General features: G+C 40.9%; 1 protein-coding gene across 14 annotated transcripts in view; it reads left to right on the top strand.

Moving 5' to 3' along the window:
* The window catches only part of tjp1a (tight junction protein 1a), a 70,066-nt gene that overhangs the window by 30,263 nt on the left and 14,974 nt on the right, over nt 1-24,829 (top strand). For 6 of the 14 annotated variants that reach the window (XM_034679599.1, XM_034679595.1, XM_034679592.1 and 3 more), the window contains exons 2-20: nt 1,779-1,835; nt 2,875-2,999; nt 3,151-3,253; nt 3,980-4,307; nt 4,465-4,571; nt 6,352-6,520; nt 6,613-6,748; nt 11,767-11,906; nt 12,304-12,409; nt 12,604-12,754; nt 14,657-14,765; nt 14,858-15,077; nt 17,023-17,207; nt 17,523-17,618; nt 19,043-19,069; nt 21,122-21,204; nt 22,129-22,339; nt 24,118-24,218; nt 24,305-24,655. In XM_034679599.1, the coding sequence (XP_034535490.1) occupies nt 1,779-1,835; nt 2,875-2,999; nt 3,151-3,253; nt 3,980-4,307; nt 4,465-4,571; nt 6,352-6,520; nt 6,613-6,748; nt 11,767-11,906; nt 12,304-12,409; nt 12,604-12,754; nt 14,657-14,765; nt 14,858-15,077; nt 17,023-17,207; nt 17,523-17,618; nt 19,043-19,069; nt 21,122-21,204; nt 22,129-22,339; nt 24,118-24,218; nt 24,305-24,655 (2,805 nt within the window). The remainder of the gene's footprint in view (nt 1-1,778; nt 1,836-2,874; nt 3,000-3,150; nt 3,254-3,979; nt 4,308-4,464; nt 4,572-6,351; nt 6,521-6,612; nt 6,749-11,766; nt 11,907-12,303; nt 12,410-12,603; nt 12,755-14,656; nt 14,766-14,857; nt 15,078-17,022; nt 17,208-17,522; nt 17,619-19,042; nt 19,070-21,121; nt 21,205-22,128; nt 22,340-24,117; nt 24,219-24,304; nt 24,656-24,829) is intronic. The other 8 variants (XM_034679605.1, XM_034679606.1, XM_034679602.1 and 5 more) reach the window with 3 other exon arrangements.

The raw sequence follows: 24,829 nt of genomic DNA, 5'->3' as shown, positions 1-24,829 counted from the left end.
TTCATAATCTTTTCACATGTGGACTTTTCAAACTACAGGACTCAGTCGAGCCTACCTGGCGAGGAGCCAAACAACAATCATGTCTGCTGAACCTGAAGAGACTATAGAAACACTGTACATGCAGTCTTTGTACTCAGTAACCTACATTGTGTTTGCAGTATTTTATGGATGGGGTACATTTTGTGTGAGTTATTGAAGTTCCTCCTTCAATATTTAAGTCTTTGTAGGAACAGAATGACACGCACTGAAATAAATACATGCAGAATAAAATCAGTCAGTGGTTTTGCCCTCACTTCTCATTGGTTGAATTATTATTATTTATTTTTTTTTTCAAAGATTTGTTTATTTTAATTTTTATCATATTCAGAATATCAACGTAAACAATTAAAGCATAAGAAAACAAAACAAGAGAAAGCATGGAAAAACAAATAATAATACTAAATGATAATAATTTTAGATAGAGAGAAATTATAAATGATAGAATAAATAATGGGGAAAATATAATAAAATACAATTAATAATAATAATAATAATAATAATAATAATAATAATAATAATAATAATAATACATTTTATTTGTTCTGCTCTTTACATTCAGAAACAAATCCCAAAGTGCTAGATAACACATTAATGAAACAAGCAAAAGTAAAAACAGTGTGGTTAAATATAACAGATCAAAGCAGCAGGTAGGTCAGATAAAAACTAGGGAAATGCCCTTCGAAAGAGAGGTTTTGAGTTGCTTTTCAAAGGAGTCCGTGGTTTGGGGCGCTCTCGGGTGGTTGGGGAGAGCTTTCCACAGTCGCGGGGCAGCAGAGTGAAAGGCCTGGTCTCCCATAGTGCAGAGTCTGGTTCGAGGGCAGCGGAGGAGGTTGGTGTTGGTTGAGAGGAGGGTTGTTGTGGTGGTCCGGGCAAAAGGTAAAAAAAACAATACAATAAAAATAAATAATATCGAAAACAAACACCCCGTGTGATAATCTACATCTACAGAACTGAACTAATTTCAAACCTTACTCAAACATGAAACATCCATAGCGAAGATGTTTCCTTCTTTTTTTAAACTTTTATTTTTGTACTTTTGTGCCGTTATTAAAAAAGAATGAAACGATGGATAGAGCAGGAAACTAGGAGAGACTGTGGGGAGAGACATGAGGCCATTGAACAGAGGCCACCTGCTTTGACGACTACAGCCTCTCCACACGGAGCGTGACAGTTCACCCATCAGGCCTTGTCACGTTTTCTTTACTCATTTGGAGAGTTGTTGAGCTCTTTTTGAGGCTGGCTTTTTCATGTGTGTAAATGGCAAGACATTAGACCATTCAGTCTAATGCAAACAAACACAAACTCAGACTCTCTTCCAAATTTCAAATCGTGCCTCAAAACCCACCTTTTTAGAACAGCCTATTCTCTGTAAACTCCTCACATGTACCTTTTTATTGCATTTCACCCTTCCATTCATTGTGTTCTTTTCATATTGTATATTTTTTTGTTTTATCGAGCACTATTTTCGTATTAAGTGTGTTTTTATTATTGTTACATTTGTAAGGTGACCTTGCGTGTCCTGAAAGGCGCCCATAAATAAAATGTATTTTTATTACAATACTACTAGCTGATCATTTGAAATCACCTGAGTTCTGTCTCAGAACTTTGAAGTCTCAAATCCCCCAAAAATAACATTCCTGATCACCATATTTGTTGCAGGCTCGTAGTGATGTATTGCGATGAACATGTACTTTAAAAATGTGTTCAAAGTCACTGATTCTCGCCCTTTTGTCTTACAGAGTGCAGCCATGGAGGAAACGGTTATATGGGAACAGCACACAGTGACTCTTCACAGGGTAAGTGTCTACGATTTTAAGAAACAACCCTCCACTTTTTACTTTTTTGTCTTCCCTCCTCACTGACAGTCTCTGGCATCCCAATCCTGAACCATGTCTTATACGGTCTTGATTTTTTTCCCCCTCAGTCCTGTGCCTATCTATCTTTTTTTTGCTTCTCTGTAATAAGCGGGCCAGCTGTAGCAGCAGGATGTGTGGTACTGAAACAATAGTCAGGGAATCCAGATGGCAGGAAACAAGGCCGAGGAAGACAGAAATCAGCATCCACTTCCTTACTACTTCATTTCACTTCCTTCCTGTTGGCAACACACTCCTCTCCTTAGCACAACTCGAGGGAGGAGCAGGACAATAGTTTCACTCCTTGTGCTTTTTTACCTGTGTGGCCACTTTAAGCTGCAGTAGATTGTGTGTCCAGAAAGGCCCATCTTTTGAAACACCATACAATTCAAACCCACAGTCCCAGTGTAGATGTCTGACCTGTGAATATTCACACTGTGTCCTGTACTGAATTTCTGAATGCGCTCTGCTCTGAGACAGTAAACTAGTTAGCTGATGGCGTTGTGCCGTGGGATTGTGGGGAGCACCTGTCTAGACTGGCCTGCTTGATGTAATCTAATTAGTAGCGGCTTTATTGAGGCTGAAGGAGCGGCCCAGGGTGCCTGCGGTCCTTAGTCTCTTGGTCTCTTGTGTTGTTGTGGTAGTAAGATTAGCCATTTACATCACATAGCTTTCTCTCTTGTGTTTAGCTTTTGCATAAAATAAATCCAACCCTCCATGGGAAACTCTTCAAAATGTTACAGAATAAGTATGCATGGCTTTGTTCTTATCTACAGTGAGTGTCCCCGTCTTTAAAAACCTTCATAAATTGCATATAGCACATTACAATATTTTACTTAATTAACAATTTACATTATAATCAGCCTGCAGAGAGCTTATTAGCCTGTTTTTGTTTACAGCAAAGCCTTGGAAAAGTTCAGGGTATCTACAATTTGTGCCATATGAATCAGTGCTGTGTGTCTCTCTCTGTGTGTGTGTGTAGGCCCCAGGTTTCGGGTTTGGAATTGCCATTTCAGGTGGGAGAGACAACCCTCATTTCCAGAGTGGGGAGACCTCCATCGTGATATCTGATGTGCTGAAAGGAGGCCCTGCCGAAGGACTCCTACAGTGAGTCTTTAAGCTTTTCACATCTCTTCATGTTATCATCACAGAGCAATGAGTTCAAAAGTCTACCATCTTATTGAGTGATGGAATAAATTCATGTAGAGTGCTACAACTTTTTTCATGAAAGCTCTTTGTTTTTTTTCAATCGCTACAGAGAAAATGATCGAGTGGTGATGGTCAATGCGGTCTCTATGGACAACGTGGAACATGCCTACGCTGTGCAGCAGCTCCGAAAGAGTGGCAAAAATGCAAAAATTGTGAGTTTACAATGAAGATATTTAACAAACATTGACTTATATTACCAGTCAAAAGTTTGGAAACACCTTCTCATTCAAGGGTTTGTATTTATTTTAATTATTTGAAACACTGTAGATTAATACCAAAGACATCAAAACTATGAAAGTACATATATGGAATTATTTAATTAACAAAAAAGTGTTAAACAAACCAGAATATGTTTTATATTTTAGATTCTGTAAAGTAAACCCCTTTTTCCTTCATGACAGCTTTGCACACTCTTGGTATTCTCTCAGTCTGCTTCATGAAGTGGTCTCCTGGAATGGTTTCTAATTAACATGAGCCTTGTCAAGAGTTCATTTGTAGAATGACTTGCCTTCTTAATGTGTTTGAGACCATCAGTTGTGTTGTTCAGAGGTAGGGTTAGTACACAATGGATAGCCCGATTTGACTACTGTTTTAATCCAGATTATGACAAAACCAGATTATTTCATAGTTTTGATGTCTTCAGTATTAAACTACAATGTTGAAATTAATTAAAATAATAAAAACCTTTGAATGAGAAGGTGTGTCCAAACGTTTGACTGGTAGTGTATGTGAACTGAATCACAGTGATCCCTGATGTCTGGATCAAAGATTGCAGTTCACTCGCCTTTAAATGAGAATATTTTTGTCTTGTTTACTTCAAATGTCAGATAAAACCTGATATTTTCCTCTAACGCTCAACCATCTTGTGTCTTTCAAAGACTATTCGTAGAAAAAGGAAAGTACAGCTCCCCGTATCTCGGCCAGGAGACAGGGAGACGATGTCAGAGCACGAGGAAGAGGACAGCGATGAGGACGATGGTTATGAGCCCCAGCATGGTCGTGGTGGGCAAAGTGCCTATGATGGAGCAAGCGCCGGCACGAGCTCAGGCAGGCGTCACGATCGCGAGCGTAGCAGCAGCGGAAGGCGGGATCACAGTGCCTCACGGGAGAGGAGCGTCTCTCCGCGCTCTGACCGCCGGTCACAAGCCTCCTCCGCTCCCGTAAGGCCTGCCAAGGTCACCCTGGTCAAGTCCCGCAAAAACGAAGGTGGGCAGCACAATGTCCGAGAACCCAAGAGGTCGTCTGTGCACATATTGGCTACATTAAGAAGACAATATGTGCTGTCTTGTCTGTTGGTGTCATCCACAACTTGAATTGATATGCCTCATTAATATTACATCCTTCTGTTTATTTACTCTGAAAGTAGAATATGGACTGCGGTTGGCCAGCCACATCTTTGTGAAGGACATCTCTCCTGAGAGCCTTGCAGCCAGAGATGGAAACATTCAGGAGGGGGATGTCGTACTTAAGGTGAGAGTGTTTTCATGAATGACAGTTTTTACAAGATGGTAAAACACTCTGATTGGATATCGGACTGATCAAATGTCAATGAGTAGAAACATTACAGTCCCATTCATAAAGAACAGCTGAGGTGACATGGAGGTGAAGAGAGGTTTAAGAGTGTTTTCTTCCAATGAAAACTTTTACTAGTCTGGTTAACAGTGAGCTGCTGAAAGCTGTTCTCAGAGTGAGGTCACAGTTCATTGTTATGCAGGCTCACCAATGGAAATACCACACATTCCATTATTCCTTTGAATTTTTATCCACTCCATCTCTGAAGAGGGATGAATCCTTTCTTCACAGCAAGGAGACGCATTCACAATCCAATTTAGTGTATCCATTTTTCTGAAGAGAGGCAGAGACATTTTCTAGTGCAAATGCAATTTCAGAGCAAAGACTTGTGGATATAAATGCTTGAACAATATGAAAGCACCAGAAGCCTAATTTTGATATGTTTACACTTCTTAATAACTTTTTGTTTATTTTAATTCTATTTATTTTTGTATTTACCTTTTCCATTATACATATATACACATAACAAACAAACAAACAAATGAAACAAAAACAGACAAATAAACATTTAAACAAAAGAAAACAGAACAAACAACACAAAAAAACAAGCCCTCTTTAAATAAAAGTAAGCTGATAGAAAATCAAAATAACATACATTTTTCATTCACAACTCAAATGATGCATCACTGCAACAATAATTTCATCAACAAATATGTGTATTTTAATATATAATTATTTCTTAGTCATTTTTCAAGAAGAACTGCATCATAACTTATATTATAGGGCCCTTTAATACAGATATTCTTTTTATTTTAATTTAATTTTTTTCCTTCTTTCCTTAATTTTTCCAAATTGAGGCAGCACACGTTCAGACACTCACAACAAAATTCTACAAGACAAAGACCGCAACAGAGCAATATGTGTCCCCAGACCAATGCATATCCATATCCACCACTATATGTTTCCTCTAGAAACCCTCCGCAAGGCTGGAGGGGAGCAAACACCAGAGGTCTTGAAAAATGTGCCCTCTGTTTTGTCTTCCTGTAGTCAGTTTTTCTAGGGGTAAAAATTGTGCCGATTGGTCGTGGAATATCTTAAAGATTGAGGGAGATTGACTTTTTCAAGATAAAAGAATACATCTTTTGGCAAAATATGTTATTGTAATTAGTAATCTGCGATGTTTTTAATCTAAATAAAGATTTGGCATATCATTTAATAAATAAACACAAGGTTTTTGATCAAGTTTCACTTTTAAAACTGATGAATTGAGTGAATTGAGTTCCAAAAATGTGTCAGCAGTTCACACTGCCCAAACAGATGCAAAAATGTTCCTACTTTAGTTTTGCATCTTGGATAATTTGGTGAGTTTTCTTTGGAGATGTTATGCATCTGTAAAGGAGTTAAATGCATTCTTTAAAAAAAATTTGAAGTTAGCCTCCTTCGTTTTACTGCTTGTAAATGGAAAATGTATCCTTTCAAAAATGTGTTTTCATTGAGGACCATCTCCCAGACCTTTACCAAGGGCGCTAAAGAAGACTGACACTTTTTTGAAAATATTTCATACAATTCTTTAATCTTACCTTAACTTAGTAACCTCTTTTCATTTTGCTGGTTTTAGACACAGGATTGTTTGTGTACACAAGAACAAGGTCACTCTTTCCTTGTGGTACAAAATGGTGCTGCATATTTAACCTGTCTGTTCAGTTGTTGTGCTGACATGCTCCTTTTGCCCTCGCAGATCAATGGCACAGTTACAGAGAATCTATCACTGATAGATGCAAAGAAGCTGATTGAGAGGTCAAAGGGTAAGTTGAAGATGGTAGTGCAGAGAGACGAGCGAGCCACACTGCTTAACATTCCAGACCTTGATGACAGCATCCCATCAGCCAACAACTCAGACAGAGATGGTGAGAGAACAACCCTGTATCATTTCAAGCAGTTAAGCTTCATCATTTAACTTAATCTTGACTAATATAAGTATTTCATTTAAATTCAACAGACATTTCAGAAATACACTCACTGACATCAGACCATTCCAATCGATCTCTTGGGAGAGGTAGTCGATCACGATCGCCTGACAGGCCTGAAACATCAGACCATCTCCGTCACTCACCTCGGCAGATCAGCAACGGCAGGTAAGCGAAGCACACACGCACACACCTCTGACCGCAAATCTGGTGACGGGACACAGCTGTCACACATGCCAAAGTCATACATCCACACACAACCCCCCATCTCTTAACTTCATACATCATGTTCACAGCCGCAGGTTAGTGGGTGCTGAGTAAGTACCTTGCACCACTAATGCATAAATCAATGGATAAAGACATTGCATGCATAAACCATTACACTCCCTGTGGAGCCATCTCTGAGTTCCAATAATGCCTCACTCTGGAGGGATTGATCCATCTCCTCCTGGGGGAGAATGAGGCCTTGTTGTTAGAGCATCTCAGATCTTTAAAGCATTTTCTGAACACAGAATCATCATCAAACTCCAGAACTGTGCCTCACTTTATACATGCAAAATATAGTCCTACTAAATAAGGTGTTATTGATTAATAAAGCACAAGAGGTCAACTCATCTGTACCTAATTATGTATACATGTAACTCTATCACGTATGTGCTATTCTTTCTATTGATTTCATGTCCATGCTGTCCCCCCTCCCCCTTTTTAATACCAGCTGGAGCTTTCCGTAAGTGATCATTCATGTAGCTAGCTTTTTATGTGCCTAGCTTGTTGTAGCTGAGAAACACATAGATGGTAGACGAGAGGAAAACATGCTGTAGATATAGTTCCCCTCTGTTTGAGCATTTCAATGTTTTCAGTGAAGAGCAAGGTTCTAGTTTTGCTGGATGAGTCTTCCAGGCTTGAGTCCAATTTGTAATCAGTCCCATCATCAGGGATAGGCCCATGGTGTATCTGTTATTAGCCTGAATGAGAGAAGACGCAGGGTAGGCTGCTGGTTTCTCTTCGCAGAGAAAGTTTCTGTTTGATGTGTGAAGTAGCGGTTGGTATGAAATGAGAGTCTCAGATCCGTGTTGTCTGTGCAGATTGTTCTGGATCAGCCTGTCAGGGTCTCACATAGCTAGACCTTTATTCTTCATGTAAGTGTGGGCCTTGAAGTGCAGACGGTGATCTGTCTTACTCCAAACAAACAAACAAACATAAACGACAGTGCTAAAGAGACAGGGTGGGGAATTAGCTCCAGACAGCAGGTCATAGATTTTACCCCACCAGCAGTAATGCTCTGCTGAGTGGCTGACTAGAATTTAATGTTAACATCAATGAATATTTGGATGTCGGACAAAAACAGGAACACAGTTCTCACCTTGTGTGTGAACTTGTGTATAAGCAGATAAGAGAACAGATCAGTGGAGGTGTTTCAGGAGGCTCTAATTTTCAGACACATCGTTAATCAGATGTTGTAATCTTTCCCCTGAGATCTTGATGAGATTAAACTCATACTATGCAGGATATAAGAGGCATTCATGGCTCACTCTATTCCAAAATCTTTCACTGGGACATAGGGATGTAAGGATACACTCAACTCACGATTCAATTCGAATCCGATTTTTGGTTCACGAAACAATTCTCTTAACGTTTTAAAAAAAAAACTGGTTGAACTTAAAATTTAAATAACTATTATTAACAAAGTAATCATTTTTCATTTTTAAGGTGTAACTCAAATAAAAGCACTGCACACTTTTTTTCAGCACCTTCCAAAAAAACTGAAAATGACCGTACAAAAATACATTGTTGAAAAATTTCAGAACAATTATAAAGAAATGGAAAGTGAACGATTCCCCAAATGATTAAATATTAAAACAAACAAGGTAAATCTCTATAAATAAACTGAAGTGCAGTTTTTGCTCCTGGCTTGGAATTGACATGTTTTCTTCAGGAATATCAGGGAAAGCCAAAATGCTGCCGTACCTCAGACTGTAAACACAAAGGTGCATCCTGAACTGCTCGGTCTTCACCTGCTGCCGCCATGTCTGTTCTGCTCGACTCAGCAAGTGACGAGAGAGCAGGGCAAGAGACTTAATGATGTTGAACAAGTGGAGTGAAATGCAGATAGCGCCTTCTACTGTTTGAAAATAATATCAAAATACAAATTTTGTTGAATCGATTTTAATCCACCCTCCATTTGTATCGATTTTTTACCATCTTGTCATATATCCTTACATCACTGGGACAGGTCGATAGCACTCAAATCTAGCAGCAATGCGTTCAGCCTTACTCGGATACGACTCACATTGCTTATTGTGCGTAGAGCCTTAGACTGAACCCAACAGCTTCTGTAGTTGATAGTATAGCACACTGCTGCTAGTCTAGTCTTGTGTCTCACTAGTTGCTTGTCCGTCATGACATAGGAGTAGATTAACCTCCAGTGATTCCACTTCTAGTGTCAGCGTGTGAAGTAACCATACTTGTTTCAATGCAGGATGAGGGCAGGTTCACTGTTGCAAAGATTACTCCCAATGTAAGTGAATGCATTCCTCTGATTACAGGCTGGTAAATGTGTCTCTTGAGTGTATCTCTGTGACTCTTGATGCCCATACTCTGATTCTTCTTTTCACACATTTGAATCAAATACATCCATAAATGAAAAAACTATCAGAGACATTCTTTTTGAACACCAGTGCACATTTTGGTCAAGCCCGCATGTAGGTGTGGTTTTAATTGTTAACTGTGCGACTGTCACTACACTCTGATGTCAGAGAAAGTTTTCATTATCTCCTGGTTTTGGAGGGGGGTGGAAGAATTTGACATACTTCCCACAGTGCTTTGCCCTGAGCCAGATGGTTCGCCAAACTTGATTGGCTGTAGGGCTTAGAGGAATTCCTCTGCCCTGGGCCCGATGCTGTTTTTGAATACAACAGATCTTGATGAGTTTTAGTACACTTAGTGCATTGAAATAAGACTGCTGCTGGTAGTGGTGTCTTTTAAGGGACTGGATTAAAAAGTCTTCCATTAAGATCATGGTTCAAGCTCAGGATGCATTTGTGTGAGTAATGTTTATACATCTTTTAAATCATAAGACTTTTAGTTTCTTGAAAGTCTTCTGTTGGACTTTTTTGCAAAACAATGCAAATGTATGTAGTCAGTTTTTATGTGACATGTTTTAAATAATCTTTAATTACAGAAATTGTAGCCACGAAATTGTAATTGTAACGATCTGACAGCCGTTTGTTGATGTCCGTGCAGCTACTCGCTCTCTCTCGCCCGAGCTGCAAGAATGTGTTAGAGAGGGAATTGAACAAAAGCTTCTGTCAAATGGTGTTTGTCAGTGCGAACCCTTTTTTTAGAACCATTCTGCAGCGAAGAACAGCAGATTTAGGCCACAACACTCTCTTTCTCACTTCTCTCTCTCTCTCTCTCTTTCCGTCCCTCGCTTTTTATTTTGTTTGACTCTGTCCTTTTTCACTCTATCTCACACTCTCGTCCCCATTCATCTTTAGCATCGCCTTTCTCTCTCTCAGACACACAGACGCACTGTCTCTCTCTCTCAGTCCCATTACAATTCTGTTATTTATTCTCACGCTGCAGCTCTCAAATACACGTCTCTCTTCATAACAAACCCTCGTACACTTCTTTCTGCTGACATAAGAAACAGCACGGATCAGATTCATGTGCCAAACTGAATTGTGGTCAGGAGAGCTCGAAAAAAATGATGATCACGCCTTAACCTCAGGGATTAGTCGTATGTGTAAGTCTGTGTACATTGTCTGTGTTTGCATTCTTGACTGTGTTTCAATGTTTGAATATGGGTGACTGACTACACTCTGTAGTTCCACAGTGCATGACCGAAAATAAATGAACGGACGTAGGAAAAGTTGCCTGCTCTGGGTGGCAAAGCCTGCACCTTCACATTCTTCTTGGAAAGCCTCTGAAAACAGCTCAAGTACTGTGCCAGCAGCCAGTCATGTGACCACATTGGAATTTAAGCATTGTTTTAAGCAGCAGAGCCCTTTCTAGTCTGTTAGACTTGGCCTTCTTGACTCAAACACACAGTTTCACTTGTATATTTTATCAAACGGGAACGGAGACGGTACAGTGTCTGAACTCAGAGGTTTATGTTTGAGGACTCGCTTTTCTTTGTTGGCTTTCAAAGGAGAGGTTTTTCAATGAAGTGGGAGTTTCACTTCACAGGAAAAATGTGATTCGGCAATGAAAACTGAAAGTCTTTCTTCTTCAATCAGATGAAATATTAGTCTCTAATTGTTGATTATGTGGTTTGTGATTGACACCACTGATTACAGGATAGAAAAAACATGAATATCTTTTAATCTTTTTCTAACTTTATTGTCCTCCCATGCATTTCCCTGTCCACATGTCCTCATCATGTAATAATGCTCCATGCTTTTTGTTTTGGGTTCTTTTGAGAGTCTATATTTTATTGGACATGTCAAAATTTTGCCCAAATAAGGACTTGACTGACTTCACTGACAGGCGGGAACACATAGCTGTTGGCTAGGAGGCTCAAACCCCGCCTCTTTACCTCACACTAAGTTTGGTTGAGTTCAGCGTTACCAATAGGCTTCAAAACAGCGCTCAGGAACAGATGGGTGACGTCATGGATACTACGTCAATTATTTCTTCAGTCTATGGCAGGGGTTCCCAAACTTTTCAGCCTGCGACCCCCAAAATATAGGTGCCAAAGACTTGCGACCCCCACCGTCTCTCAAAGTGATTTAATGTGGCTTCATTTAGCTGGTCTGCAGAAAAAATTAGCCTACCTATATGAGCATGTGGCTGTGTTTCCTGTGACGTTATGCATTGACCTACTGCTGCTCACTAACCCTAAACTTAGGAGTCATCTGGCAAAAAGAAAGGCAGAAAACTCATTACATTTTCTATTTTCAAGGTTTCATTTCAAGTTTAGCTACTATTTTTGTCCATATGTTTTATTATAATGGGTAAAATGTACTATTTTTAGATAACTTAAACAAAAATATTCTGAAAGACATTTCACGACCCCCTAAGGGGTCCCGACCCACACTGGTCTATGGTATGAACTCATCCAAGACATGTGGTCATACTGACATATTAATGAGCAAAGATGTTGCACTAATTAAATTCAATATGAATAGCATTAGCAGTGTCCTGATATTGTCTTGAACTTGAAGTGTTATTTTTGTTTATTTCAGCCATCGAAGCAGAGATGAGGAACGCATATCTAAACCTGGTGCCATGTCCACACCAGTCAAGAGCTCTGATGATGGCGTCCTGTCACAGGCCAGCGACCAGGCCAGCTCCAGAGATGACAAACTGTTACCTCCGCTGCCTGGTACAGAAACCTCAGCCGGTCATCCTTCAGCTGTTATACTGTAGTGTTATGAACTCAGCATCAAGATAGATCATTACAAAGACAAAGAGTGGCTTCATTCATGTCAGCCAGTGTTGTCAGGGGTTGGTTAATCTTTACACGAAACTCAAATGTTACTCCATAACCACGAAAAACAAACAGTGCAGTGTTGTGTATTGTGTAAATTCTAATCCACAAATTTGTGTTTATATGTAATTTTCAATTGCAAATATTTTTTAGTTTACTTTCATAGTTGGTTTCCCTCTAAGCCACCACTTGCCTCCTTTCTTTGCTGAACAAGATGCTGCTCTGTTCTGTTAAGTGTGTGTACTTGAGATTAACAGTGTTTTTCCTCTTCCTGTGTTTCTTTGTGTGTCAGAACCAAAGCCAGTTTATGCACAACCTGGTCAGCCTGACGTTGACCTGCCTGTTAGCCCCTCAGACGCCCCCGTACCCAGCGCTGCTCACGATGACAGCATCCTCAGGTAAACGTCCTCTGAGCCCGCTGTCCCAGCTGCATACCTGAAAACAAGCTGGGCAGAGGTTGTGGTCGGCGTTTGTTTGTCATGTTTGTTGCACCACACTGTGCTTGTGTTCCTTACAGGAGTGATGTTTTCTTGGATCCTGCTTTGCTGACCTTTTTGCTAGATTTGACCTGTCTACCTTTGTTTGTCTGCAGGCCAAGTATGAAGCTGGTCAAGTTCAAAAAGGGGGAGAGCGTGGGTCTGCGGTTAGCAGGAGGGAACGACGTGGGGATTTTTGTGGCCGGGGTTCTCGAGGACAGTCCTGCAGCCAAGGAGGGGCTGGAGGAGGGGGACCAGATTCTCAGGGTATGCTGCACTCTTTCACTAAAACAACTTGATTATCATTTTCCCTCTGGAGTAGGACAGCTTATTTTACAGTATGTTACATGAAATAAAGTTTACAGAATCCCAGTTTACTCAGCTGCGTGTTTACTGGAGAACCCTGACTCGTTGGTCATGCACAGTATATGCCTCACCAGGTTTAAGATGTGTGAATATACATGACAGATACATCTGAGAAGCAGAGCATCAAAAAGACATTAGAGCAGAGGGTTAAAATGAAGGAGCTTTATGCGTGTTGGGTTCAAGAAATAGAACTCAAAGTGTGTCTAAAAACAGAAACTGAGATAAGAATATCTGAGCTGGGTTTCACAGCTGAAGTGGACTATTTATAGCTGAGGCTGTCCTTTCTTTGCACCGTCAGTCAAAGCGCTCCAAGAAAAAAAGTCCTCAGGCTGCGCCATCATTTATCAAACATGCCAGCCTTGGTTGAGAAATGGGCATCGGTAGGAGAGGAATCTGCTGCATAGAAAACCCAGAGGTGTGAAAATGAGTTCTCTGGTTTCTTTTTTTGACCAGAATTCTTACAGACTTGAATTTTTTGCACTTGTGAATGTGTTTCTTGTAGATATCTGAACTGCTCCAGGCCAAAGTAGATTTTAAGCTTCTGTTTTGTCAGTTGCAGTTTGTTTTTCTGGTATTTTAGCAGCTTTTTAAGAAGATTTGAACTCATTGTCGCCTCAGTGAGTTAATTCAAGTTTTTGTGTTCAGAAAGTACATTTTTGTACATGTCACATGTGGGAAGAACATCTGGTGTTATTGTCAAAAAAGTCCTGCAGCAGCAGCCCACACTAACTTAGATAACCCGTGGTGAAAGTTTGCAAACCCATGACCACAATAGTTTTATTTCTGTGTATGAAGATCTTGGGAATACAGCACAATGTATCCGTCAGTCTGTGAGTCATCCCGGGATCAGCCTTGTGTCAAAACTCCCCTTGTTTCCAATGTGAAGACACAATAGAGGACGTTCTTGCTCTCTGACCTTGGAACAGTTGAGTGTCTGTTTTGTTGAACACTAGAGTAACATTGTTGGAGGGATGATGGAAACCCTCTTGATGTCAGTGTTGGATCCATTGTGACATGGTTGTTCACCAGCCAAGGATTACACCTGCTATGTTTAATGCTGCGACTGTGCAGCTTTGTAAAAGTGCTCTGTGTAGAACGGGGTGAATACTAAGCCACACACACACACACACACACACACACACACACACACACACACACACACACACACACACACACATAGTTTTCTTGTGACATTGAAATTTATGGACTTCATTGATCTGATAAACAAAGCTGTCCATTACCTTATCTCCTCCTCTAAATGAACACACTCTGTCTTGTGTCCCTCCCTCTCCACATCATATATCTCTTGTTTTCATGCCTGTGTGTTTTCTCTGCTGTACAAACACACCTAAAAGACTTCCAGGACATTGTTTTCCATCCTTAGAAGGTTTTCCTTTGGTCACGGTGTGCTGGTTCAGATAAAGACGTCAAAGCACTCCTGTTTCTGGGAAGGATAAAGGTGTCTTTCTTAGATTCAGTGATTCAGCCCATGTGTTTCTGGTTCCCCCGCTGCCCCTGAAGCAGAGTCAATAAACAGACATTATTGTGTTTGGGAAAGAAGCTGGAGACTAGTAGGAGGCTGCACATTGTAAGGGGAATAGATCGCCCTGCTCCTGTTTAGGAAAACTTTTCTTTCACTTTTCTTCTTATTCTGTAAGAAATAAAAAGACGTAAAAGACGCTTTTTAAATCAAGAAAATACAAAGAACATTGTTGAAGCCTTAGATTATTCTTCAGTTCAGTATTAACACAACATCAGATTATAATTTGCGGTATTAAAGCATCTTCTGTTCTGCATTTGTAGGTGAACAATGTGGATTTTGCAAACATCATCAGGGAGGAGGCTGTGCTGTTCCTGCTGGATCTCCCCCGAGGAGAAGAAGTTACTATTTTAGCCCAGAAGAAGAAGGATGGTGAGTGATAGCAGCAGTATGAAACACTGTACAAACTAGCACACTTTAAAAAGCTGCTGGACTCATCTCTTTTTTCCCCTTCTTTTCTTTAGTGTATCGGAGGATAGTGGAGTCAGACGTGGGTGACTCCTTCTACATTCGGACACATTTTGAGTATGAAAAGGAGTCGCCTTACGGGCTGAGCTTCAATAAGGGCGAGGTGTTCCGCGTAGTAGACACACTCTACAACGGCAAGTTAGGCTCCTGGCTCGCCATCCGTATCGGCAAGAACCATCAGGAAGTGGAAAGGGGAATCATCCCAAACAAGAACAGGTAAAAGAAGTTTCAGGTCACACCTTTTAATACCTGTGCAGCTTGTTCAGGCACTTTATGAATGAAAGAGGGCGGAGGTGAAGGAATACATGCATGCAGTTTATCCGGGAGTAGTAAGGAGAGTTTCATCTTCTGTTTGACACATTATCAACTTTAATTCACGTTCCTGCGATACAGTGAAAAGTTGGGTGTTTCTAAAGTAGGGCATATTTAATACATCCCATGTGTTTGGTTAAGTGTTTTATAAGGATCTACCGTGTGGGGTTTATGAGGACTTGGAGAAGCCTAGTGTGTTGGACCATATGTAGTACAGATCTCTTCAGCCTTCACTAGCCTCCAGCAGTGTTTACACAGAGATTCCTCACTGTCCTGTTGACAAAAAGACAGCTTTCCACATGCTGCAGGCGCTCTTATCACATACATTAACCATGGTGAAATATATCTCAGCTCCCTGGCCAAGTTAAACCGCCTCCCCAGATACTCCTATAAAACACTGAGCCATAAAATCACACTCGGGATTCAACAATATTTTTCATAAGCACACATCAAAGGGAGACTGTTATTATTCAAAACCACCAGGAATGAGTTGTTCCCCCTGTAGGCCCACTGCCTTACTTACTGACTGCCGTACTTACTTCTGTTTGTCTTTTTTTTCCAGGTATTTTAAGGCATTAGCAGGGATCTTAATAATAACAGCAATATTAATAATATTAATACAATGATAAAAATTATAAGAACAATATAATATTTTTATTTCTATAGCACGATTCTAAACAAAAAGATAGAATAAATAGAAAAATAGTAAAAACAAAGTAGTAGTTATAATGATAATAATAAAATAAAAATAAAAAAATAAAAATAACAATAATAATAAGAATAATGATGATGATAATAATACATAATAAAAAAATAACAATAATAACATACATACATACAAATAAAAATACCTCATAATAAAAAATAATTGTAATAATTTTGTGCTTAAAAAATAGTTTTAAAAAATGCAATAAAAGTAGAGAGGTAAAATGTAAAAATCAATCCACAGAATAAAATCTTTATTATAAAGGTTTGTCTTGAGTAGCGAAATAAAATTTGGGACTGATTCCGCGAGTCTGATCTCCTCTGGCAGGCTGTTCCATAATCGGGAGGCTTTGACAGCAAGGCCCTGTCCCCTTTAGTTTTCAGTCTAGACCCTAAAAGTCACCTGAGCACTGCCAGAGGACCTCAGACTGCGTCCTGGCTCATAGGAGGGTAAAAGCTCAGAGATATATGGAGGGGCCTTTAACGTAATTAAGAGTATCTTAAAATCAATCGTTAAAAACAACAGGTCGCCAATATAGGGATGCTTAGATTGGGGTGATGTGGGACATTTTTTAAGTTCTAGTTAAAAGCCCAGCTTCTGCATTTTGTACTGTCTGAAGGCGATGGACAGATGTCTGATTAGGACTGGTGTAAAGTTAATAACAGTAGTCAAGGTGAGAGGAAATAAAAGCATGAATGAGTGTTTCTAAATCTTTAGATGAAATGATGGACTTAACCTTTGTGATATTTCTGAGCTGTTGAAAACAGGACTGGACAACTTTCTTTACTTGTAGCTCAAAACATAAGTCTGGATTAGTCCTGATTATTAGCAACAGATGCTGCAATTATCGCCTTTCACACAAAATGACAGTGTGCAAAGCTGTAGAGATGACAGTAAGTGTATCTGCATGAAGAAAACCACAGCTTAAATGTGTTAATCATACAATCCTGGGTTATGTTGGAAAGTAACTGTGGAATCAAGATTATGACCCTTTTGCTTTACCACTTCTAATGAACATTTTGTACTCCATACTGCATGATACTGTTGCAGCTTTGCTGTGTTTTATACTTGTCATAGCATGGTAAGCTGAAGTGTCTTAAATCAGCCTTGCACGCTAGGCTAACAGAAGTCTTCTCTGTCCAGGGCTGAGCAGCTATCCAGTGTGCAGTACACCCTCCCCAAAACCCCAGGAGGCGACAGAGCAGACTTCTGGAGATTCAGAGGACTACGAAGCTCCAAGAGGAACTTACGGAAGAGCAGAGAGGACCTGTCCGCCCAACCAGTTCAGACCAAGTTCCCTGCTTATGAGAGGGTGGTGCTGAGGGAAGGTCAGTGGGCACGTGATGGCATGGACAGTGATAAACTGGAGAATCCCACTTATGTATACAGAATAGTCAAATGTTGTAATTTCATGACTACCTAACCTAACCTACCTTTAGTATTCTACCTGCTGTCACGTCACTCCTCTTCTATATACGCTCAGTGTAAGAGGTTTAAAGAAGCTACATGTGTGCTCTGCTTTTTAGCTTAAAAATAACGTATTTGTAAAGAATGAATGATGTGATTAAGTATTGGATTTTTGAGGGTTGCATAATGCTAACATTTTTGTGTAATCTCCATGACATGGTCTTGTTCTGGTGCAGCTGGGTTCCTGAGACCTGTGGTTATTTTTGGGCCAATCGCAGATGTGGCCAGAGAGAAACTGGCCAGGGAGGAGCCCGACGTTTTTGAACTAGCAAGTAAGTGAAAATGTACCCATCTGTTTTAATGTTTCATTCTCTGTGTGCGTCACGTCCTGCTGTGTGTCTAAACTCACAGGAGCCTCTGTTACTTTTTGTACATCTTTATTTAACCTCTCAGCTTCCTTCAGATATTCATGTTAGTGGGCAGCATCTTCTTCACATTTAGTTAACTCTTGCATCAGTTATTCTGTTCTGTGTCCTGCAGCTTTTAAATCATAAAGTAGTGCTACACCTCTGAGAATAACCTCATAGAGAACTCTTCAGAAGCTCTTACGGCCAAATTCCACCAGAATGCGTGTCCGGTCTGTCTCCGATCCGTCACTGCACCGGATCTGATAGGTTTCTATTCTAGTCAATGTGTTAAGTCCCACTGGAACCGCTCCGTTGCGTTCCGGCTGCGTCTCTGGTCTGGCAGGTCGGAACGCAACGGATCAGATACGCAAGACTTCTATTTTTGCAGGATGCCGGAGCACGACACATCAATATTTACAGAGCAGAAAGAGCGGGACAGGAAGTCAGGCACCAAAACAAAATGAAAACAGTCAGTTAATTTTCAGAATAAAATACTCTGTTTTATCGTTAGATCGTTTTTAAGTTAACTGTGACGACAAAAACTTCATTTTGAGTGGCGGCAGGCCTGGAGTCAACCGGTCAGAAGTTTTCATAGGACCATAAAGACAGCATGGAGGTGTAGAGGAGGAGGAGAATCCTTGATTCAGTGATTGCCCCGGGAAAACCTCGGTCACATGACTCCAGCTGTCCGGCGGTCCTGCTCCGTGCTGCGTTCTGAAAACGCAACCTGTGGGTGTTGACGGATGAGAGAGCACGGAGCCGGACCGCAGTGGATCAGAGACGAACCGGACAGGGATCTGGTGGAAGTCCCGTGTCAGTGAGGTTAGTGATACAGGGGGAGACTTCAGCTCATTGTTTACATCTTCACAGTCGAGCGAGCAGCCATCGTTCTCTGGTAGCCGAGCAGATTCCTTTAAAATATATTTTCCTTTGGCTTCCTTATTTATGGCATCCTGCTCCCCCCCCTGAATGTGACTTCTCTATAACTACTCCTACTTTTAAACATGTCAGGTTTATTTTAGTAAGTCAGTTATTTCCTCTGTTTGTTTACAACCCTTCTCTTCCCATTTCTCTGTTTATGTTTCTATTTTCCGAGCAGAGTTACAAGCTCCTCTTATCTCTGCTCTCTTCCACTGCGTCTCACTTCTTAATTCCTCAAGCCTCTTTAGTGTGTGTCTTTATTTTAACACTCAGTATTGAATTCCAATGACTTTAAGTGCTCAAACACACATACCAGCCGCAACCACACACATTTTCATTACACACCCATAGAAAACAAAGTGTTTCCAATCGATGATGTTTACTTGCATAACTCCAGTGCTGTTTGTGTAACTGTATTTTCTTTTCAGAAACACAGCAACAACAAGGAGGGGAAAGTATGTTACTTAGTGCATCAACATTATAACTGTATTCTTTGGTCCTGTGAATGGCAGATACTGTGAAAGTTAGTGGTTGTTGGCTACCTGAACTTCAAATGTACAATCCATGTGTATCGGGGAATAGCACTTGATTAATGAATTCACATTTGCCTTTAAAATTGGCAAAGAAACAAGACCAGTCAAAAGTTTGGACACACTTTCTCATTCAATGGGTTTCAATTATTTTAATTATTTTTGACATTGTTGAATAATACTGAAGACAACAAAACTAGGAAATAATATGGTATTACAATAGAGGTCAAATAGGGCTATCCATTGTGTTCTAACCCTACCTCTGAACAACACAACTGATGGTCTCAAACACATTAAGAAGGCAAGTCATTCTACAAATGAACTCTTGACAAGGCTCATGTTAATTAGAAACCATTCCAGGAGACCACTTCATGAAGCAGACTGAGAGAATACCAAGAGTGTGCAAAGCTGTCATGAAGGAAAAAGGGGACTACTTTACAGGATCTAAAATATAAAACATATTCTGGTTTGTTTAACACTTTTTTGTTAATTAAATAATTCCATATATGTTCTTTCATAGTTTTGATGTCTTTAGTATTAGTCTACAGTGTTTCAAATAATTAAAATAAATACAAACCCTTGAATCAGAAGGTGTTTCCATCTTTTGACTGGTAGTGTACATTCAGATTTGTTTGACAAATGAGTCTACCTTTGATTTTATTCTACAACTCCTGGCATTACAGATTAAATTCAGTGGTATTCCCCTATTAATGGCAGGTTGCATCCTTTTAGAAAGACAAATGCAAGGCAGCATGGGGAGCTGTGTAGTTAATATGCCATGAAAACTCAGGTGTAAGAGCTGCTGTCAAACAATTAAGTTTATAATAATGCAGAATTATCTGGGAGTGTTTAGTCTACTCAGGGTTCAGAAAGTTGGCACCAGTTATTACTTTTTTTGTACTCACGTTGTGCCCAACGCCACATGCCATCATGGAGGTTTTGCTCATTCACATGGATAGATTTCTATGACAAAATAAAAAGCCTGTTTAGCATCCATTTTAACACAAAGCACATAGTTTTCATGTAATGAAATCAAACAGCAGATAACCTCCTCAATCAGCTGACAAACTAATCATTCACACCTCAAATCAAATCCTAACATACATTTCACCACCATGCTCTCTGAAGCTCCTCTACATGACCATGAAACTTATTGTGCACAACACAAAGCTAACAGCGGTTTGTTTTAGAGTGCCTCTGTTTAACTTTTCATAATACAATGAAGCGCCTAAATTTTGTATAAACAGGGACAGCACTGAATCCCCAACTTTAAATTTTTTAAACCGCTGCTGCATACGCTTGAATCTTGACTTGTTGCATGGCTATATTTATCTGCTCCTAAAAATGTTTGTGGGGTAGTTTAAAGCAGAGTGATTTTAGATTATAGATCATGTCTGGGTGCTAGAAATGCAGCCTTGTCATATGATGGTTTTAGTTACCCTTACGCTAAACACCCTTGTGAGATGACTGTCTTCTTTCGTGTTTCTAGGCAGAAAACCTTTGCTTATCTTTATGTGAATCATAAACCCCCTCCGCACATCCTTGCTTAAATCCCTGAGGCTTATGATGACACTGTATTCTCATTGATGCCAAATGACGCCATGCTCTTGTTTGTGCAGATTCCATGTCAATGTTTCTCACATAACACGTTTTCTGCACCCAAATTTATATCCTCACTGGCAAGTGCACGCACACATTCTTCTTACACGGATTTGATTCCTAAATCGACCCAAAATACCTGATGATTACTGCATGAATTGGCTGCTGTCCTCATCTTGCCTTTACTATCTAGCTGTTGTAATGAACGTACACTTGTCCTCTTCTATATGGAGATCATTACTCTGTATTTAACTGCTCTATTTATGGGAGTCGACAACTGCACGCTGCAAGGATGTCTAATTGGGGCACTGCTTGTGTTTGTTGTTGTTTGTCTCGTGCTGATGTGATGCAGTAACCCCAGTTGTTTGTTTCCCACAGAGAGTGAACCGAGGGATGCAGGAACCGACCAGAAGAGCTCCGGCATCATTCGACTGCACACCATCAAACAGATCATTGATCGGGTGAGAGAAGCCGGAGATGCAATCTTGTTGAACATGCAGACAACATGAATATCTTCTGACTGATTTGTTATTGTAATGAAAAGATGGCAGCAAGCCACAGTGAGATAAACGGCTCACTGCTGCCCCCTGGTGTACTGCACTCTCTAATGCTGTTAGATCTGGCTTTAAGACTTGCTGCACACACCTGAAAAACTCAACTCAACTTTATTTATAAAGCACCTTTCATGCATTAAACTTGCAGCCCAAAGTGCTTAACAAAATAACAGAGAGACAGAAAACAACAGCAATGGTAATAAAAACAGAAAGCTATAATTTAAAAGGGAAGCATTCGAGGACCTCAGTGATCGAGCTGGGACATAAAATGACAGGAGATCAGTGATGTATAGAGGAGCGAGGCTGTTAAAAGCTTTAAAAACAAGTAAAATAACTTTAAAATCAATTCTAGAAGAAGCAGGGAGCCACTGCAGAGTTTAGAGAAGAGGGGTTATATGATCAGTTTTCTTTTTTCGTGTTAAAACTCTGGCAGCAGCGTTCTGATCAAGCTGCAGTTTTCTGAGAGATTTTTTGGGCAAACTGGTAAAAGGGGAGCCACAGTAGTCAATGTGGCTGGTAATAAAAGCATGTGGTAACATTTCGGCATCTTTCCAGGATAAAAAAAGGTCTGACTGCTATGTCTCTGAGATGATAAAATGAAGTACTTACGACCTTGTTAGAATGAACATTAGAATTAAAATCTGAATCTAAAACTACTCCCAGGTTTGTGACCTTTGATTTAATCTGCCTGTTAAAATCTCTCAAAGTAGTTTAGAGTTGTTGTCGCACATCATCATGTTGCAGCCAGACAAGCTTATACTCGCTCTCTAACAACAGATACCTGCTGTATGAAACTCACAGCTGTGTTCTTGTATGTTTTCTACACATTAGGACAAGCATGCAGTGCTGGACATCACCCCTAACGCAGTGGACCGTCTGAACTACGCCCAGTGGTATCCGATTGTGGTGTTCCTCAACCCAGATGCCAAGCAGGGCGTCAAAACCATGAGGACCCGCCTCTGCCCCGAGTCCAGGAAGAGCGCCAGGAAGCTCTACGAACGAGCGCTCAAACTGAGGAAGAACAACCACCACCTCTTCACCAGTGAGTCCGCAGGGAGAGAGGGAGGAAGGGAGGAAGGGAGGAAGGGAAGGATAGATGGATCTTTCTGTCAGATTTTTTTTTTTACAGATGCTTTTTCAGCACAAACTGTCACATGGGGGCACCCCAAGGTCCTTCTCTTATCAAGCAGTGTTCCTGTCAAAGGCTGCGGGGACAGCGGTTCAGGAGCATCGTTGGGAATAAAGATATTGAGCTTTGTCCTAGCTTCACATTGAGTCTCAGTCGCACCCATGAATTCTTAAAGCCTCTTGAAACGTATAAGGAATATTTAAAATTCACATAGAATATCAAAATTAAATGTGTAATTAAGTTTCAACAAAAATCGGATTGAAAATAAACATCCATAACTATGAAAAAACTCTGTTCAAAAACAGCTTATTTTCCAGGTCAGAGTATTTCTCAGGACTGTGTGGGCGTGTCCTAACTCTTTGATTGACAGGTCAAGAGAGAGTTAACAGCCTGCGTGTTTGAGCCGTCTGACTCTGAATCTGAAGACATAAAAACTTCAGAATCTGAAAATTATTCATTTCATACGGTCTCTGAGTGCTGAGTCACAAAATACTTCAGAATCAGAACTTATATCATTTATTAGTTTTATCACTTCGTAATCTCTGGAGCATTAGGACCATGGGACACCCGGCGCAGCGCAGGCTGAAATGTAGCAGGTGCACGCAGAGGAGCTCGGCTCCGGGTGTCAGACGGAGCTGTTTGTCTCTAACGCTGAGCTGTTTGGGGAAAGTTAGTGAACTGGTCCTGGGGAAAGTTAGTGAACCGGTCCTGGGGAAAGTTAGTGGACCGGTCCTGGGGAAATGAGCCGAGCATGTGAGGGACTGCCTTAGACCCTCGGCCGCACGAGCACAGCAGCGCAAAGAGCAGGGAGACAGCTCTACAGACAGATTACAGGCAGTACGTGATTAGCAAACAATGGAAAGGGGGAGCTGGCTGAGACGTCAGGAGACGGTCTGAGCAGGAGTGGAGTAGTTTTGTTGAACATGTGTGCATGTGACTCAGTGTTTCATTCTGATTGTGTGGATATTTATTACGTTATAACAATCAGGTTAAACCAGCCCCCTTAAAACCCAGTGTGCATACGTGTTATTAAACGGAATTGAACATATTTGAAAAATGGATCAAAGTTGAGTTCTAATATTTTTACATAGTTTTTAGTATTTACATATGGTCTGAAATATCATAGATAGAACGTTTTTATTGATTTGGGTTACCAGAGGCTTTAACGTTAACTACCTTTTAGAAATTACTCAGTTTGCTGTATCTGTACGTCTGTTACTTACTGGAATCTTTCTGAAAGTCAAATCGTATGTGAATGGAAAACTTGCGCAGTGATTGTATGACATTAGAGAAGAGAACACAGAAAGTCACAGCAGAGAAGACGAGGCCACTGAGCTGCTGTGTCATCTCCTTCTTGAGACTGATCGCAGGTATTCACTAACCTTGCATTCAGCCTGGTGTTCTTGATTTGTAGATTTTATGTGAAAAGAAGACGCTTGAGAACATTTAATCTTTGTGCCTCATCTGTCATTGTGGCTGCTGTTATTCACACTTGAGCAGCACTCATAACAGTTTCTGGGCCCCGAGCGGCAGGTTTGTAACGACTTGAAAATTACTGCTCAGTCCCCAAAGACATGATAGCGGAGTGTTTATGAGCTGAAGTTGATGTCTAGAAGGCATTCCTTGTCATGATTGTTGGTACCTCTCCGTTTGGACGGATATTTCTTATCCTCTTCTTTTTTTGTGTCCAGCAACCATTAACTTGAATAACATGAATGATGGTTGGTTTGGAGCGCTGAAAGAGTCGATCCAGCAGCAGCAGAACCAGCTGGTGTGGGTGTCAGAGGGCAAGGTAAGAGATGCAAATACACACACTCCACTCCATGATCCTAGAGTTATCAAGTCTAACTCTGTCATGCTTTACCTTTTGTTCTCCAGGCTGATGGGGCAGCTGAGGATGACCTGGATATCCACGACGACCGCCTGTCCTACCTGTCGGCGCCAGGCAGTGAGTATTCCATGTACAGCACCGACAGCCGCCACACCTCTGACTACGAGGACACGGACACGGAGGGCGGAGCCTACACCGACCAGGAGCTGGACGAGACACTGAACGACGATGTTGGTCCACCGGCGGAGCCTGCCATCACCCGCTCCTCCGAGCCTGTGCGCGAGGATCCGCCCGTCATCCAGGAGCCACCGGGCTACGCTGCCTACCAGCACACGGTGCAGCCAGACCCCCTGAACCGCATCGACCCGGCGGGATTCAAGGCCCCAGCGCCGCAGCAGGTAGCGTTTCTGAGAGCTGCACGTCTTCCCTGTTGTCTGGAGGACGTGGTGTGCGTTAGAAGGGTTTTCTGGAAGCGCTATTGAAGGCACTTTTATTTTTGCAGTAATTCTATCTACTGTTAAACAATATCGGTGGTAAAGTTACACCTTTCGTGGTCAGGTATTTATCGCAAT

The sequence above is a fragment of the Notolabrus celidotus genome, chromosome 3 (genome assembly GCF_009762535.1).
Source record: "Notolabrus celidotus isolate fNotCel1 chromosome 3, fNotCel1.pri, whole genome shotgun sequence".
Taxonomy (NCBI): domain Eukaryota; kingdom Metazoa; phylum Chordata; class Actinopteri; order Labriformes; family Labridae; genus Notolabrus; species Notolabrus celidotus.
The sequence above is the reverse complement of the archived record's forward strand: the minus strand, read 5'-3'. Positions and strand labels throughout refer to the sequence as shown.